Source organism: Parambassis ranga, chromosome 22, assembly GCF_900634625.1.
Source record: "Parambassis ranga chromosome 22, fParRan2.1, whole genome shotgun sequence".
In the NCBI taxonomy this organism is placed as follows: Eukaryota; Metazoa; Chordata; class Actinopteri; family Ambassidae; genus Parambassis; species Parambassis ranga.
Window position 1 is genome coordinate 14,755,542 of NC_041042.1, and position 14,323 is coordinate 14,769,864.

General features: G+C 42.4%; 1 protein-coding gene across 1 annotated transcript in view; it reads left to right on the forward strand.

Moving 5' to 3' along the window:
• efna2a (ephrin-A2a) overlaps nt 1-12,707 on the forward strand; it is a 63,894-nt gene extending 51,187 nt beyond the window's left edge. The window contains exons 2-4 of the mRNA XM_028395873.1: nt 5,701-5,993; nt 10,385-10,450; nt 12,344-12,707. Coding sequence (XP_028251674.1) covers nt 5,701-5,993; nt 10,385-10,450; nt 12,344-12,471 — 487 coding nt within the window. The 3' untranslated portion in view covers nt 12,472-12,707. The remainder of the gene's footprint in view (nt 1-5,700; nt 5,994-10,384; nt 10,451-12,343) is intronic.
• Nucleotides 12,708-14,323: the final 1,616 nt, after the last annotated feature.

A 14,323-nucleotide genomic window follows, 5' to 3' on the forward strand; every position in this document is an offset into this window, starting at 1 on the left:
AATGCATTTCCTCAGAATCACTCACACATGTGGTATTGTGTCACAATGTGGTGTATCCATGTCAGGTTATGTGAAGGAGGAGGTAACATATTTATTTTATACCTGCAGCAATGCAGCGGGAGACACAGGCAGAGATAACAGCACGAGAAAGGAACACCTCATGCTGAGAGAAAAGCAGCTAAAGAGTCTTGTTGAGAGGAAGATGTGTGTCTGCATGTCTGTGGGTGTAGAGAGGGAGATGAAAACACATTAAATGGAGGAAAAAAGTTAAGACAGGAGACAACAGGGCGAGAAGATGGAGAAGAGTTTTAAAGACAGAAAAAGGGGGAGGGATTGTCAAAAGTTACTTCTAAAGTAAAAAAAAAAAAGGACGAATGGAGAGCAAGTAAATGAAGCTGAAGTGAGCTCAGATGAAGATTGAGGGAAACAAAGGAAAGAATAAGAGCAAAAGACAGAGTGAAGACAGAAGCAGATGAAGATGGAGAGATAGAAACGGAATGTAATGTGGAGTTAATTGGAGAGACATTCGGAGTGAGACTGAAGCTGTGGCGCAGCAGACTGAGACAGCAACGCAACCCAGGCTACTCACTCACACACACACACACACACGTCATGAAACAGCCTGCAGTTTCCTTCTGCCAAAAAGCCAAATGAGGTGAAATTGTGCTCATTTCATGTGCTGAATATGAATTTTTTACATTTAAAAGACACCACATTTCCATTTGGCCAACAGTGCCTGGAATTTGCCACGGCGAGGCAACGATACTGGTGTAATCTCTTTGTGTTGGCATGTGGTAGAGAGAAAACTGGATGTTCATTACTGTCAATAAGAGAATGATGATAAAGTCAGTGCCGGCGGAAAGAGTCGCCCACTGTGCCTCCAGATAGGAGCTGACAGAATAAATGTTGAATTTTTCCAACATCTCTCTTCAAACCGGTGATGTGAGGGTGAACTGGGGCTTTAAAAATTCGGAAATGGATCCACACTGGATTCACCCACCTGTCCTTTCTACAAACATTGAATAGGAGTCATGAGTAGTGTGGATGTTGTAAATATGTCGCGTTTGTTTTAAAGTTTAATTTTAATTAGAGATGATATTTTTTCTGCTCATAAAAACTCCTTTTTGTGTACAGGAAGCTTTGCCTTTAACCAAAAATCTCTGTAGCTCTTTGATTGACAGTGTGAACGCCACCTTAGATGGAGACAAAGAGGGAAGTTATGGATGGAGAGGTTGACATGAAGAAAAGGAGAGAGAGAAAGAGAGAGAGGATTGAAGCGTGCTTTGATGTTTGATGGTTGATCCGGCCTGCTGTTTAGGACGCAGGCAGGTATGGTAAACACATCCCATGCTTCTCCATTCCGAGGCTTTGATCAAAGCAACGCTGAAAGCTGATGTTGATGACTCAGTGACGCCAGAATACCAAAGACTGGCCACTGAACACACACCGACACACAGAGATTACTGAACGTGGAGGTACATGCATGCATTTACAAACACACACACTTTCACTCCTCAGTTGAGCAGTTTTCTTTTCATCCTTGTACAAAACCATAAAGTCCTTCACTTAATGAGCCTTTTACATTCAAACCAGAGACAGCAGCCAAAAGCCGAGTCCTTCGGCGGCATCTGGCTAACCTCGCCAGGCAATTCAATCGCACCGAGAGAGTGAGGAGAATCTGTGAGACATCGGGGGGGATTAGAAAACCAAGGAAGCCATCATATCACATAGTGCAGGTTTACACACAAACGCAATATTAAAAAGAAATGGCTTCAAGCGGTGGAACAAATATTCTGAACCATTTACTGAATAACACACGCTTCAACAGCAATCTGTTCCATGGACACTACCGGGTTTCAAAGCTCCATTTTTGGAACTAAATTATCAAGTTTTACACTTCTTTTTTTTGCTAGTTTAACATTGTGGAAATTACACTGTCAATATGCGAGAAATACAAATACACATCATTGTCCGTAAATGAAAGACAATCAGCTGGAAAATAGGAAGTGTTATGCATGATTTCTTGTCCCAGTGGAGAGAGTTTATACAGGATTATTGGAGCTTTCTAATTTTTCACCGTGCTCTATTGTAAACTACATTAAAGCCCCTGTGTTCTATCACTGCATTGTAACATCTGTTGAATTAAAATGATGGGACAAGTTTGCAGGAAGTTAAATATGTCAAAGTGAGTAAAAACTCTGGGTGAAAACAAAACAGCACGCGGTGTAAGGGGGACCTGACCCCAGAATCCTAAAAGAAAGTCTACCATGTTGCCCCTACCACTCCCGGCCTACCTCCTAACAAGGACTTAAGTGGCAGAATCAGTCCCATAACCAGATGACGTCAGGCAATATGTCACATTAGCATAAAACGTAACCACATGTCGTATCTAGCACATGTATTATCAACTAAATATGGGGATTCTTTATGAGGACGTGTTTTTTAAAGCCAGGTCTTACTCCCCGGACCTCCCAAAAACACTCCCAAGACACGCCAATAAACTTACATCTTTTATTGCCGTGTTATGAGTCCTTTTAATGAAGTGTTATACAATACCATAATGTCTTTAATAGAGCCACTTTAAGAGACCAACAACTACCTACACACACGCACCACACACATAAATATCTTTGGAAAAAGAGATACGCTGTAAGTGTGAGTGCATTCTCATGTCTTTTTTGGCCAGTGCAGTGTGTGTGTTTAATTCCAAATGACACACAGCCTGAGAGCAGAAGATCCTGGGACACACAAACTCATCCGCACATCAGCATGTACTGTTAAACAGCTCTAGAGTGCACATCCCTGCACACACACACACACACATTGCCTTAGCATATTAGGAATGCAGACAGTGTCACAGGAGCAGGGCAGGGCGCTGAGTAGCTTAGTACAACTTAATGTATCCTGGCACATTAGCTCTTTCTTGGATTGAGCATCCTCACTCATCAATTTACAAACCACACACACACATAGCACATAAACACACATACAGGAAGTTCATCGTATACTCAAAGTACTAATGCTCAATTGGTAGTTATCCATGAATGTATCAGTGCACAATCAATAGGCAAACCACAGTACAAATTGAAATGAAAAACTCCTCTTCCTCCACTGGGCCTCCAACTTTTCTAATTTCTTGCAAGCTCATTATCCCTTTTACCTCTTTTGTCTTTTCCTCTCTATTGTCCTCATTCCACACATATTTCCATTTCTCTCCCACCTTTTTCCAAGCCTCTGTTCTTTCCTATTATTCTCATTCTGCGCACCTCTCCCCTCTGTTTCTTTCTCTGCCTTTGCCTTTTAGTTGTTAATCAGAGTTGATTGGGAGCAGAGAGAGCCGAGAGGAGCTCCCCAGTGGATCAATGCCTCTAAATGATCTGCTCAAGGATCCCTTTAGAAGCTGCAAAACGTGCTCTGATAGGTCACCCAACCATGAAGACGCTCATTTCACATCTAACTCACTTCCTGATTTGCCCTCTGGGAGAGAGATGGGACTCCCGTTATAGGGGATAATTTGTCCCAAAGCTAAGTATCCCACTAACCAAAAGTACTTAGACTGAAATGTCTTTATTCCAGCCAATCAATTACTGTCAAGGTGAGGGGGAAAAATGATGAATTTGTTTAAAAAGCTCAACCTGCGTGTGAGCGCACCATCTGAGGCGATGAGATTGCCCGACAACCAGCTTTGTTTATACTCATTTGATTGAAGACATTTCCCTGCGTCTCAAATTTACTGAGCTCTGAGAAAACAAGATACCGAATAAATACCATGCAGCAGCTTCTGATGTGGTACATTTGAAATTAAATTGATCATAGCAGTGTCCCGCGATGATGGTGATAAGGATGAGAAGAGGTGGCTGGTGCAGACATGGTGCAAGAGTCCACAAAGAAAGTGATTGATTTAAAGCCTGTCTAAACTCACTGAAGTATCTCAAAGTGAAACATGAATTTTGAATTATTCTGGCTTGTTAAAGATGCAAAAACAAAAAAAAAATTATCAAGTCATATTATTTATGGAGAGCTCTTGAATTAAATATCTGAAATCAAATATTTAAAGATACTTAAGTATGATATTTTGTCAAGGGTGCTGATATTAAAGTCAAATCATGCATGAAGCTAAGCTGTATTAAGCCTACAGTGTTGAATCATTGATTTGTAAGTAATAAATATAAAATATGCAAAATAAATGTATCATGTTAATGGTTTTTACCACTACCTAAAAATATATATTTCTACATTTATTTAACTTTAATATATTTCAAATGAATTATTTTATAATTCACTACCTGTACAGGTTAAATCATTTGTATAGATTATAGAAATTATTTTTTTAAGATGTGGGGATTGACTCGCACAACTCCAAGTGGCCATTTGAGAAACTGCAACACTTGCTGTGTATCAATCCAGAGAGGAAAATAGTCCCAATGCAGATTCAATTATGACTGATGAAGATGTAATACGTGAAAAAGTTCAAATTTTCTTCAAGAAGACTGCTGCTTTTTTTAAGATTTATGTCTTAACAACAAGAAACCAAAAACTGACAGGAGAGCCGATGTTAGTCTTTTAATTGCATTTGTTGGCAATAACAAAACTATAGAATATCCCCATTCTAATCCTTTAAGAGAGCTGTTTCACTCCAGTTACTTGCCTGTTATAAACAGAGGTTCACTTCCCATACAATAGGAGCAACATAAAACATAACCAGCAGTCCATATGTTTTTAATATTTAACTAACAAGCAGCGGCTGCAGAGAAGAGATGAAGGGAGGATGTCAGTGAGTTCAAGCACCATCTAATGTGCTCTACCTGCAAGAGCTCTTTGACTGTGTGCCAGAGGGACGAGCATAGAAAGGAAAACTGCCACAACATAGACACTCTACAATGAGTGTATGCAGGACTGTTTCTCTTTCACTAACCTATGACCCATTTCTATTCATCATGCCAACCCCAGTGATCCGTATGTGTACCGAACTAAGTGGACACTAACCGCAACCGCCCCAACACTCTGCTTCAGGGGTTGGAATAATAATAATGTGTGCTCTCTACCATCACATGACCCACTTCTCTTGAGTATCATACCAGTAGGATCATTCAAGCACTCTGACGAGAGAGAGGAGCCTTTATTTCCAACATGCTTCTAATTCCCATGAAGCGCAGCTCACACAGCTTTATTAAAATAAAATTGGTTACTATGCAAACGTTTGCTGTAACCACAGGGATGATCATTGAATTTTTTTCTTTCTGGCCTCTGTTTTTTTATTAAATAGGTTAAAAATAAATAAACAAATAAATCAAAACACCCTCCAGGAAGGTTTTGCTGTGTTCTGCAATGACTCAGGTGGCTCTATCAGAAAGCAATTGCTAAAATGTCCTTAAGTGATACATGAAAACTCTTGAGGATTACTGATCTGCTGCTGGCTGTGACCTCTGACCTTCCTCTGAAGATGTGCAAACACAAAAATGCTGTACAATTTTGCGCATGTTACACAGCATGACTACACTCAGAGGACACTTACCACCATGCAATCATACAGAAATTCAACACAGGTCATAAATATGTATAGGGTTATTCTCAAAAATATGTGTCTCCCTCAATCTCATTTTAAACCATAGATCCCTGCCGACTGATTCATACCCCCGAGCCTGTTTGTGATTATTTCTATTCGTGAAGAAACTTATTTGTTTTCTGTCTGTTTTGCAGGTTCTGGCATGGAGAGTACAGGGTGGCGGTGAACATCAATGACTATCTAGACATCTACTGTCCTTACTACGAAGGTCCTCCATCCCACGGGCGAATGGAGCGCTACATCCTGTTCATGGTCAACCACGAGGGCTACACTTCCTGCCAGCACAGGATGCGTGGCTTTAAGCGCTGGGAATGCAACCGTCCAACCGGTCCTGATGGACCCCTTCGCTTCTCAGAGAAGTTCCAGCTCTTCACTCCCTTCTCCCTGGGCTTTGAGTTCAGCCCTGGACACGAGTACTACTACATCTGTAAGTGTGTGTTCTCTATGTTAGGGGTATATAGAGAGAGAGAGAGAGAGATATACGTTTATTGTGTGCACACAACCTTGCGTGTGCATCTGTGTTTGCATCCTCCAGCTCAATATGCATTTGTAAACAATATGTAAATATGCAATCAACAGAAGTTGATTGAGAGAGTGCTCAAACACAGCCCACCAGGCCGCTCATACACCCACAGGCGTGCATAAATACACCTTCCATCACTCCCTCACTCTCTCTCGCTCTCTTTATTCCTTGATGTATCTCTCTGCTTCTGTCAAGATCATAAGTGGTGTGCTCAGCAAAGTGGTAAAAATGTCACCAGGCGTAGTTTGTAATCATTTTTATATTAGCTGTATTGATGTTTCTCCTCACTTCAACAAGTGATGTATTAGTATCACAGATGGGCCTTGCCCCGCTGAGACTGTTTTTCTGAACAGAGTTAAAAAGCTATCATTACCCCAACAGGCATGGGACAAACAGTAGCTTCAAATTACTCTTAAACATTGTTTTCAGCTGCTCAGTGTGCCTGATGGGTAGGATAGATTTACCGCATCCGGACACTTTAGTACCAGATTAAATTGACTTTCAAAAGCTTTTGCTATCAAGGAACAAAGTTTCTTGTGGCTGACAGCACAGTGTCACTCGTCCTTTGGTTCGCTCGGGGAATAACAGAAAGAAAAGCTATTATTCAGATAGATGCATCAGCAAAGTGATGATCAATCTGTTTGTAGCCATAAAAGAAGAAAAGTTTAGAAAAACTAGTGCACCTATTTTTCAACTTAGCTTGTTGATGACATCCTCAACAGCTAAAATGTGTCATTCTTCATCTTGGGAGGCGGTAGAGGCGCTAAAGAGCTTAGGAGAACAGTTTAAATCTACATTCCTGGGTGACAGGAGGAGGAATTGTAGACTGGATCAGCGTTGTAAACCCCTGTAGTAGAGTGACACTTTTCCTGTGTAGTCCACTGGCAGCACTCCCTTTTAATCTGAGAAAATGGATGCAATCTCCTTTTCATTAGGCCCAACAGTACAAATTATTAGTGTGAACCATTTGCAACTTTATAACCACCAAGAAAGAGTTACTTCTACCGACTTGACCTTTGTGTTGCTCTACAGAAGTCATAGCAAACTTCTTCTTGTTGAAAAGGTGCTCTTTTTCCCCCGAGAGATATTCCTGCCAGTATGCAGCCTGACCCAGGTCTCTTCATTTCTCCATGCATTTCCCGCTGCACAGTTGGCTGAAAACTGACCTTAACCTTTTTAGCAGGAGACGATGCATTCTCACCGTGACTCATAATGGGATGAAGGTTCTGCGCCACCAGTTTCAGGTCGGCATGCAAGTGCGACAGATTTCTTTGTTGAGTTTTTGTCCTTGGGGCGGTGATTCTCATTTTTTCAGTGATATTGTCTTTGTTCAGAGAGTCCAAGGAGCAAAAGCCAAAAAAGGGACTCGCTGACAGACATCGACACAGTTTATCATAGCAGTTCTGCATTTAGGATTTTCGCCCACTGTTCACATGCTGCAGCATGACTGAGAAAAGTTTTAAGTTATGTGTTAATAATGCCAGAATTACGGTATATTGATGGTTTGTGGAAATATTTCAATCAGTTGTCTACATTCTCACAAAGGCACAACAGGCATGAGTAAGGGAGCTAAAGAGGCGAAGATAACAAACACCCTATGTCCTACTGCACTTTTCCCAGTCGGCACACACACACACACACACATTCTCTCTCTCTCTCTCTCTCTCTCTCTCTTTTGTGTTCAGTCTCATGTAAGGATGGTTTGGGCCCCTCCAGAGTTGTATAGTTGCTGACTATGGTATTGTATTACTGGGTCCCCTAAGAGTTGTGTGTACTTCACATGACTGGAGTGTTTGTGAGTGTGTTTGAATACATGTGTGTGTGGTGGTGGGCAGGGAGGGGGAGGAGAGGGCTGGTTGTGGGGGTCAGTTGTCAAGCGATTGTGAACCCATGAAAGGCCTTGTCCATCATTTTGATTGACAACCACACACACATTTTTGTTGCTCACATGCACACACACACACACAGTCAGACACATGCACAGGTCAGCACTGATGTGGAATGGCAACATGCTGACAGTTTGAACCATCAGGCTTTGCTGCTGGTTGTGTAGTTGTGTGTGCGGCAGATACTGGTGAAACGCATTGATCTTGATTGTGATTTGTGGCCAGACCTGTGTGAGGGTGTGTGCATGTTGTGTATATGTCATGGGGTTGACATGTTGACAGGTCCGCTCCACCCCTTACTTCTACCAGCTGCCATCCGATGAGCTTGAACGATTTTCAATGGGACTTCAGGAGACACTGGATGGTGGATGTGCTGGGAAACAGAAGTGCTGAAAGAACTGATAAGACTTTTTTTTTTAAAAATGACAAAAGTGGAAATTGTTGGAGGGCACAGGGAATAGAAAAGAAATATCCACTTCTCCCCCGACGCTGTTGTTTTTTAGTGAAACAGCAGACAAGCCAAAACAAAGACACAACAGGAGAGATGTCTCAATACCAGGCCAGAAGTTCCTTAGAGGGGATCCAGACATACTTTTGCTGCAGCAGCGTAGGCAGATGATTTAAAGAATTTTGAGGAAAAGGAAGTGGGATATATAGCGTGAAAAGGGTAAGGAAGGTGAAGGGCAGAGAGAAGGATGGAGGGAGGAGTTGTGGGCAGAAAGAGAAGGAGGAGAGGGCAGAAGAAAGGTCAGATTTATTTCCTGTGCACTGTGGATCTTGATGATGGTCCTCTCTGGGGTCACCATGGGCTCTGGCTATGCAGACTTCCTCAAGGGAGAAGGCCAATAGGTCTCCACACACACTTCTGTAACCATCGGTGTGTGCACATTCTTGTATGCATCTGTGTGTGTGTGTCTCCATGTGTGAGCGGCCAGAGACTTGGCCACCATCTCCTTGAAGGTGTCCAGTTCTATTTCACATCAGAGTGAGGTGGGACTAAAAACCCAGATTCAATTTCTTTTACTCTACTTTGAAGTTTGAATCGCAGTAACTTTTTAACATTTTTCTCATTTTGGGGGGTTCATTCAGTCAGGGCAGCACGCTGGCTCAGTGGTTAGCAGTGTCACCTCACGGCGAGAGGAGCTGCGTCTGTGGGGAATTTGCATGGATTTCTTTCTCACTTCCAAAGACATTCAAGTCAGTTCGATTTTAGAGCCCCTTATTTCCCCTAGGTATGGATGTGTCAGTGCGGCTGAATCCCAGAGTACAGGCTTATCCGTCCAGATGTGTTTACATTGCCTGAAGTCCTCAGTATGTTCATGGGAGTTTACAAGCTCAGGAGCATGGGTTTAAAAGGACTTAATATAAGAAAATCTCTAGCACTAAATACAGTCAAGAATGTAATAAACTGAATTAATTACTGTTTTAATGTTCAATTAAAATGTTAATTCATGTGGAAAACTTCTTTTTTCATAATACTTAAATATTTCTGACATAGTTGATGAAAGTTGATTACAGTGTTGATTTTTCTCAGTGAGAAAAATAGAAATGTCTGAGTGTGGATGCAAATGGAAGTCAGTAATAAGAATATGAGCGGATTTCTTCAGTATCTGAGTTAGGTGTTATCCGGTTTCCCCCCCTTCCATTTCATAAATAGTTACAGTAAAGTGGCTGAGCTGAGTTAAATGAGATTTTTTATGTATCTCGCCTATATTGGCTCCTTCAACCTGTCACCCTCCAGTCATTAAAAGGTTGGAAAGCAGGCAATTAAAATATTGTAAAGCTGTCTGAGAAGAGGCACCACTAAATTATAATGCCAGCTAAAAAAGATAAGGGTATTTCCCAGGGTCTTGTTATTGCTTTATGGGATAAGGCAAGAAAAGAGAAATCAAGAGTTTATTCTCTTGATTTCCAGCAACAACAATTTCTGTCATTATTTTTTTAACTGTTCTCTGACTGAGTGACAGAAATACTTAATTTTGGAGTTTTACCAACCAGCCGCTTAGTTTTTTGGCAGCTGAAGCAGAGGTGAATGTTGTTGTTGGGACTATTTTTTAGCATTGATCAATACACATTTTTCTTTAGGAAATATTTACAGCAAAAAGTGAGATTGACTTAAAGTAAGTAAGTCAATAGTCATTGGAGGGACATGTAGTAATAAAAATAATACTTTTTTTACTTACTTGCAGTGTTGTATACAGGAGGGCAAAGAGAAACAGCCTCAGAGCCTGATTACTGTGGTGTCTTACTGCTTCCCAGACCACCTAACCACGCAGATGTAAACCTCATAACAGTCAGAAAGAGAAAAGAAATAAAATGACTTTTATTAAATGTAATCTGTTATTGTATCAGAGCGCAAAGCATATTATCTGTAAAGCTAATCTCCACTTTCAATCTCTCCTTTCACAGCGTCTCCTCACCCAAACCATGTGGGGCGGGCTTGTCTAAAGCTGAAGGTGTATGTCAGACCTCCAGGTAAGTCACGCTCTAACTACACACACACACACACACACACACACCAACTCACAAAAGGTCCAGATTGCCTATCAAAGTAAAATTAGGGGAGAATAACAGGTCTGATAGAATGCCCCGGCAACACTCTCTGCTCTGATTCACAGACCAGCCAGGCAACACTTTAACACCTTTACGCACACTGAAAAAAATACACACACACACACACATTCTGACGCATTCACAGATACATGCACACACCATGGTGCACAGGCACAAGCACACACACACACATAGACGATAAGAAGTGCGTGCGTGCACAGAGGCACAAAAATGGCATACGCACTTCACATCAAATCACATCACATCACACTGGGTGTGAGGCAGACCTTCTGTCCTTGTAAAAAGAGAACAGAGTGAAAGTGCTCTCTAAAAATGTTACCAAGCCTCAACATCACCCATTGTATAAAGTCGGAGTCTATTCCAATAATAGACATTTGTTCAGAGTACATATTTTTTTAATGTATTTGGTTTAAAGTAGAACATAAGGTAAGAGTTGAATTACAGTTTTTAATGTGAGGATCTAACCAGTAATCATCTAATTCGTGTCGTCAATTGAAGCAATATATTGCTCTGTGTTGCTATGCTGACACAGTTGCCCTTCTGGCACAGCAGTTAACTTAAAGCCTACATGTACCAGCATGCAGCATTGCACCTGATCATCTGTCCTGTTGGGCTTGGATTGTCTTCTCTAAGTTATCTTTGGTAGGATTCCCACCACACCTCTGTTCAATAAAGTATAATAACTGGGTTTGCTTGCGGTTGTAGTCAGCATCATATAAGAACTTTATTTATGGCAACAGGATGATTGTTTGCAGCAGCTCGGTTTCTAGATGGTCACCGCCGGCCATATCCTGTTGCAGCATTTCCGCAAGTATTATACTATGTCACCGAGACACAAAAAACAGTGCTGTGAACACCATATTCCTTATTATAACATGGATAAGGCTTAAAATCCTTTCACATCATCCAGTAAGATAAAATAGCTCCATCATATATTGGCACAGATTGAGCACTCTGCCATGCAGTGTTTATAAATATCTCACCAGGAGCCTGCATCAGCTCAGCGCAGACATTACACTGCACTTGCGTTATCTTGAAAAATCTACCTGCATGTCTGCTCTAATGCGTATTCCACATCATGAGTTTTTTTTTTCAACCTAAGCCCAGCTAAAGAGCCCAGCCTGGGTAGTAACATGTCTCCCTAGGTAATGACGCAGCTTTGAAGATCTTCATGAAAGGGAGTCAGCATTCGCAGCTTTCCAGGCTCAGATCATTCCACATCTCACTAAAGGGGGGAGGAAATTCTCTCCTCCTCCATGATTACTAAAACAACATACTGTACCATCTTTTATTCTGTCATTGCTGCAGCTCCTCGCTTGAGTTTTGGCTTTTTTTGTGCTGTTAAAATAATCTGTCTGACATTGCTACTTCCATCTCATCTGTGAAATGCTGTCACCCATGTACATGTGTGAGGATGTGTGTCTGTGTGTGTGTGTGTGTGTGTCAGCTGCTCCAGATTCCGAGTCTCTGTGATTAAACTGTAATTAGGTTGGTTAAACCCCCTGCAGAGCTCAGTTGCTGTCGTCTTTTCCTCCTCCTCTTTCCTCTCGTCCTTTTCTGCCATCCACTCTTTTCCTTTCCTCAGCTGTAGGAGGATGAGAGTTTTTTGGTTTGTTGCTTATTTTTTTTTCACATTTTTTCCCATCCAAACAGTTCCTCTTTTCTATACCCTTTTCTCCTTCCCTAAACCCACGGCCTGCTTCATTCACTTGTGTTTCAGACTGTCTCGTCTGTGTGTCCCTCTCTGTTCAGATGTTTTGTCGTTTTTTTCTTTCTCTTGTTTCTCTGTTTCAGATGGATCGGGATATGATTCTCCAGAGCCCTTCCTGACTGACGGAAATCCAAGCTTGAGGGCAGGGTCTTGCCTGGCCCTGTTAGCTGCTCTGGCCTCACTGTTCCTGGGACTCATCTACCAGCTGTGACTCCTCTTCCCCATCTTCCTGGAGCTCCCCACCCAGGGATAATGGGCTGGGCTGGCTGTCCCTCTAAAACCACCACCCCTCAGGGAAGCCCTCCGTCTCCGCCTCCCTCCTTCTCTTCCTTTTCCACCTCCACCTAAATACGACCACCATTCCACCCCCCCCCCCACTGCCAGAGCCCTTCATGGCCCAGCCATGGACACCTTTCCCATGCCTGGCTGCGAGGGCTGGGTCTTGAGCTGTCTGGGAAGCTGCCCTTCATCTCTGATTTCTGAATTCTGGGGGGAACAGCACCTCTTTGCTGAAAAAAACACAGGAGAAATGTCTCTGCACTCATATCAGGGGGTCCTTTTGATTTGACTATTGACTCTTGGCCACTGATGGGGTAGATAGATGTAGCTGCGGCTATGATTAAACTTGTCGTTCCAGTGCAATTCCTATCCTCCAATCATGGCAGGATGCATTAGGCGATAGGCCTGGATGCACAAAAATTGGATTTTGCTCACATTGCTATCCCATCCTCACACTGAGAATTGGAAGTGGCCAAGCTTGCATTGTAATTGGAATTCTATACTATCTGGACCAAATCCAAAAACTGCAACAAGAATAAGAGCAAATGCACAGAGGAGAGGAGAAACATGTGCAGAAAATAAAAGAGGAAAAACAATGCGAGCACAGATTTAAATGAATACGGCCGTTTGGGAGATGTAATATTATATCTGTTGATATTTTCAGACCCAGTGTAGACTCATGGCAATGTGATATAAAAATTTGATTTTTTTTGTACGAGAAGCTCAGATGTCACATCATGTTGACAAGTCTAACCATAGCCTGTTTCAGAGGGAGGGTGTGGGGATGCTCTGGGTGGTTTTAATGAGATGTAGATTTTTCAGGTGGGATGTGTTTTGTCTTATACATGTTTCTAAACAAAGCATTTATCACAGCCTGGCCAGCACAGGCATCTTTCAGCACTGTCTATGTCGATTGGGTCGGGTGACTTTTGGAACCATGACTTTCTCATGTATGAATGTACCACTGGTCACCCACCTCTTTGTCTTTCTGTATTATTATTATGACTGTGGTCACTTACGGTACCTTCTCTCAGACTGGCAGGATGAATGGTTTGGGGAGTTTGGGGAAAAGGGGGGGTGGTAAGTGGAAGGAGCGAGGGTTGGGATGAAGTAAGTATGAGCAGAGAACAGGTGAGAAAAGGAGGCGACACTCAAGTTGCATGACCACTGTGAAAACTTCAGATCAATGTTGTTTCTAATGATGATATATTTTTTCATGGGGGTAGAAACACCCTGCTACCGCTCTCTTGCTCTCCCTAAGACTTTTTTCAGACATCAAAAGGAAAATTCAACCTCTCTCCTCACACGGTTTCCTCCTGTCTGGGCTTTTGGTCGTTGATGGATTAGCTTGGGCCGTGAGATAAATGGACCCACAGGGTGAAACTGACTGGAAATCAGCCCTCGGAGCCCAGGCCAGATCACAATGGACGTAAACACTGACTGAAGCTGGTCCTGGGTCTGAGGGTTAAACCAATAAGGGAAGCACATAGACTGGAGCAAATGAGGCGAGCTGTGTGTGCGTGCGTGTACGTGTGTGTGTGTGTGTGTGTTGTAGCATCACAAAAAATCACACGTATACTCATGCACACATATACACTTACACACACACACACACATAGTCTTTGATAACGAGACTGTTCCTCCGAGACAGTGGGAGCATTCGTGGACAGGACTATAAAGGGAACGGCACAAAGAGAGAGCGAGCAGAGGAGCGAGGTGGAGGGGAGAGAAAGTGTGTGTGTACCATGGGACTGAGACTTCTTTAATGTTGGGAAGTGAACATA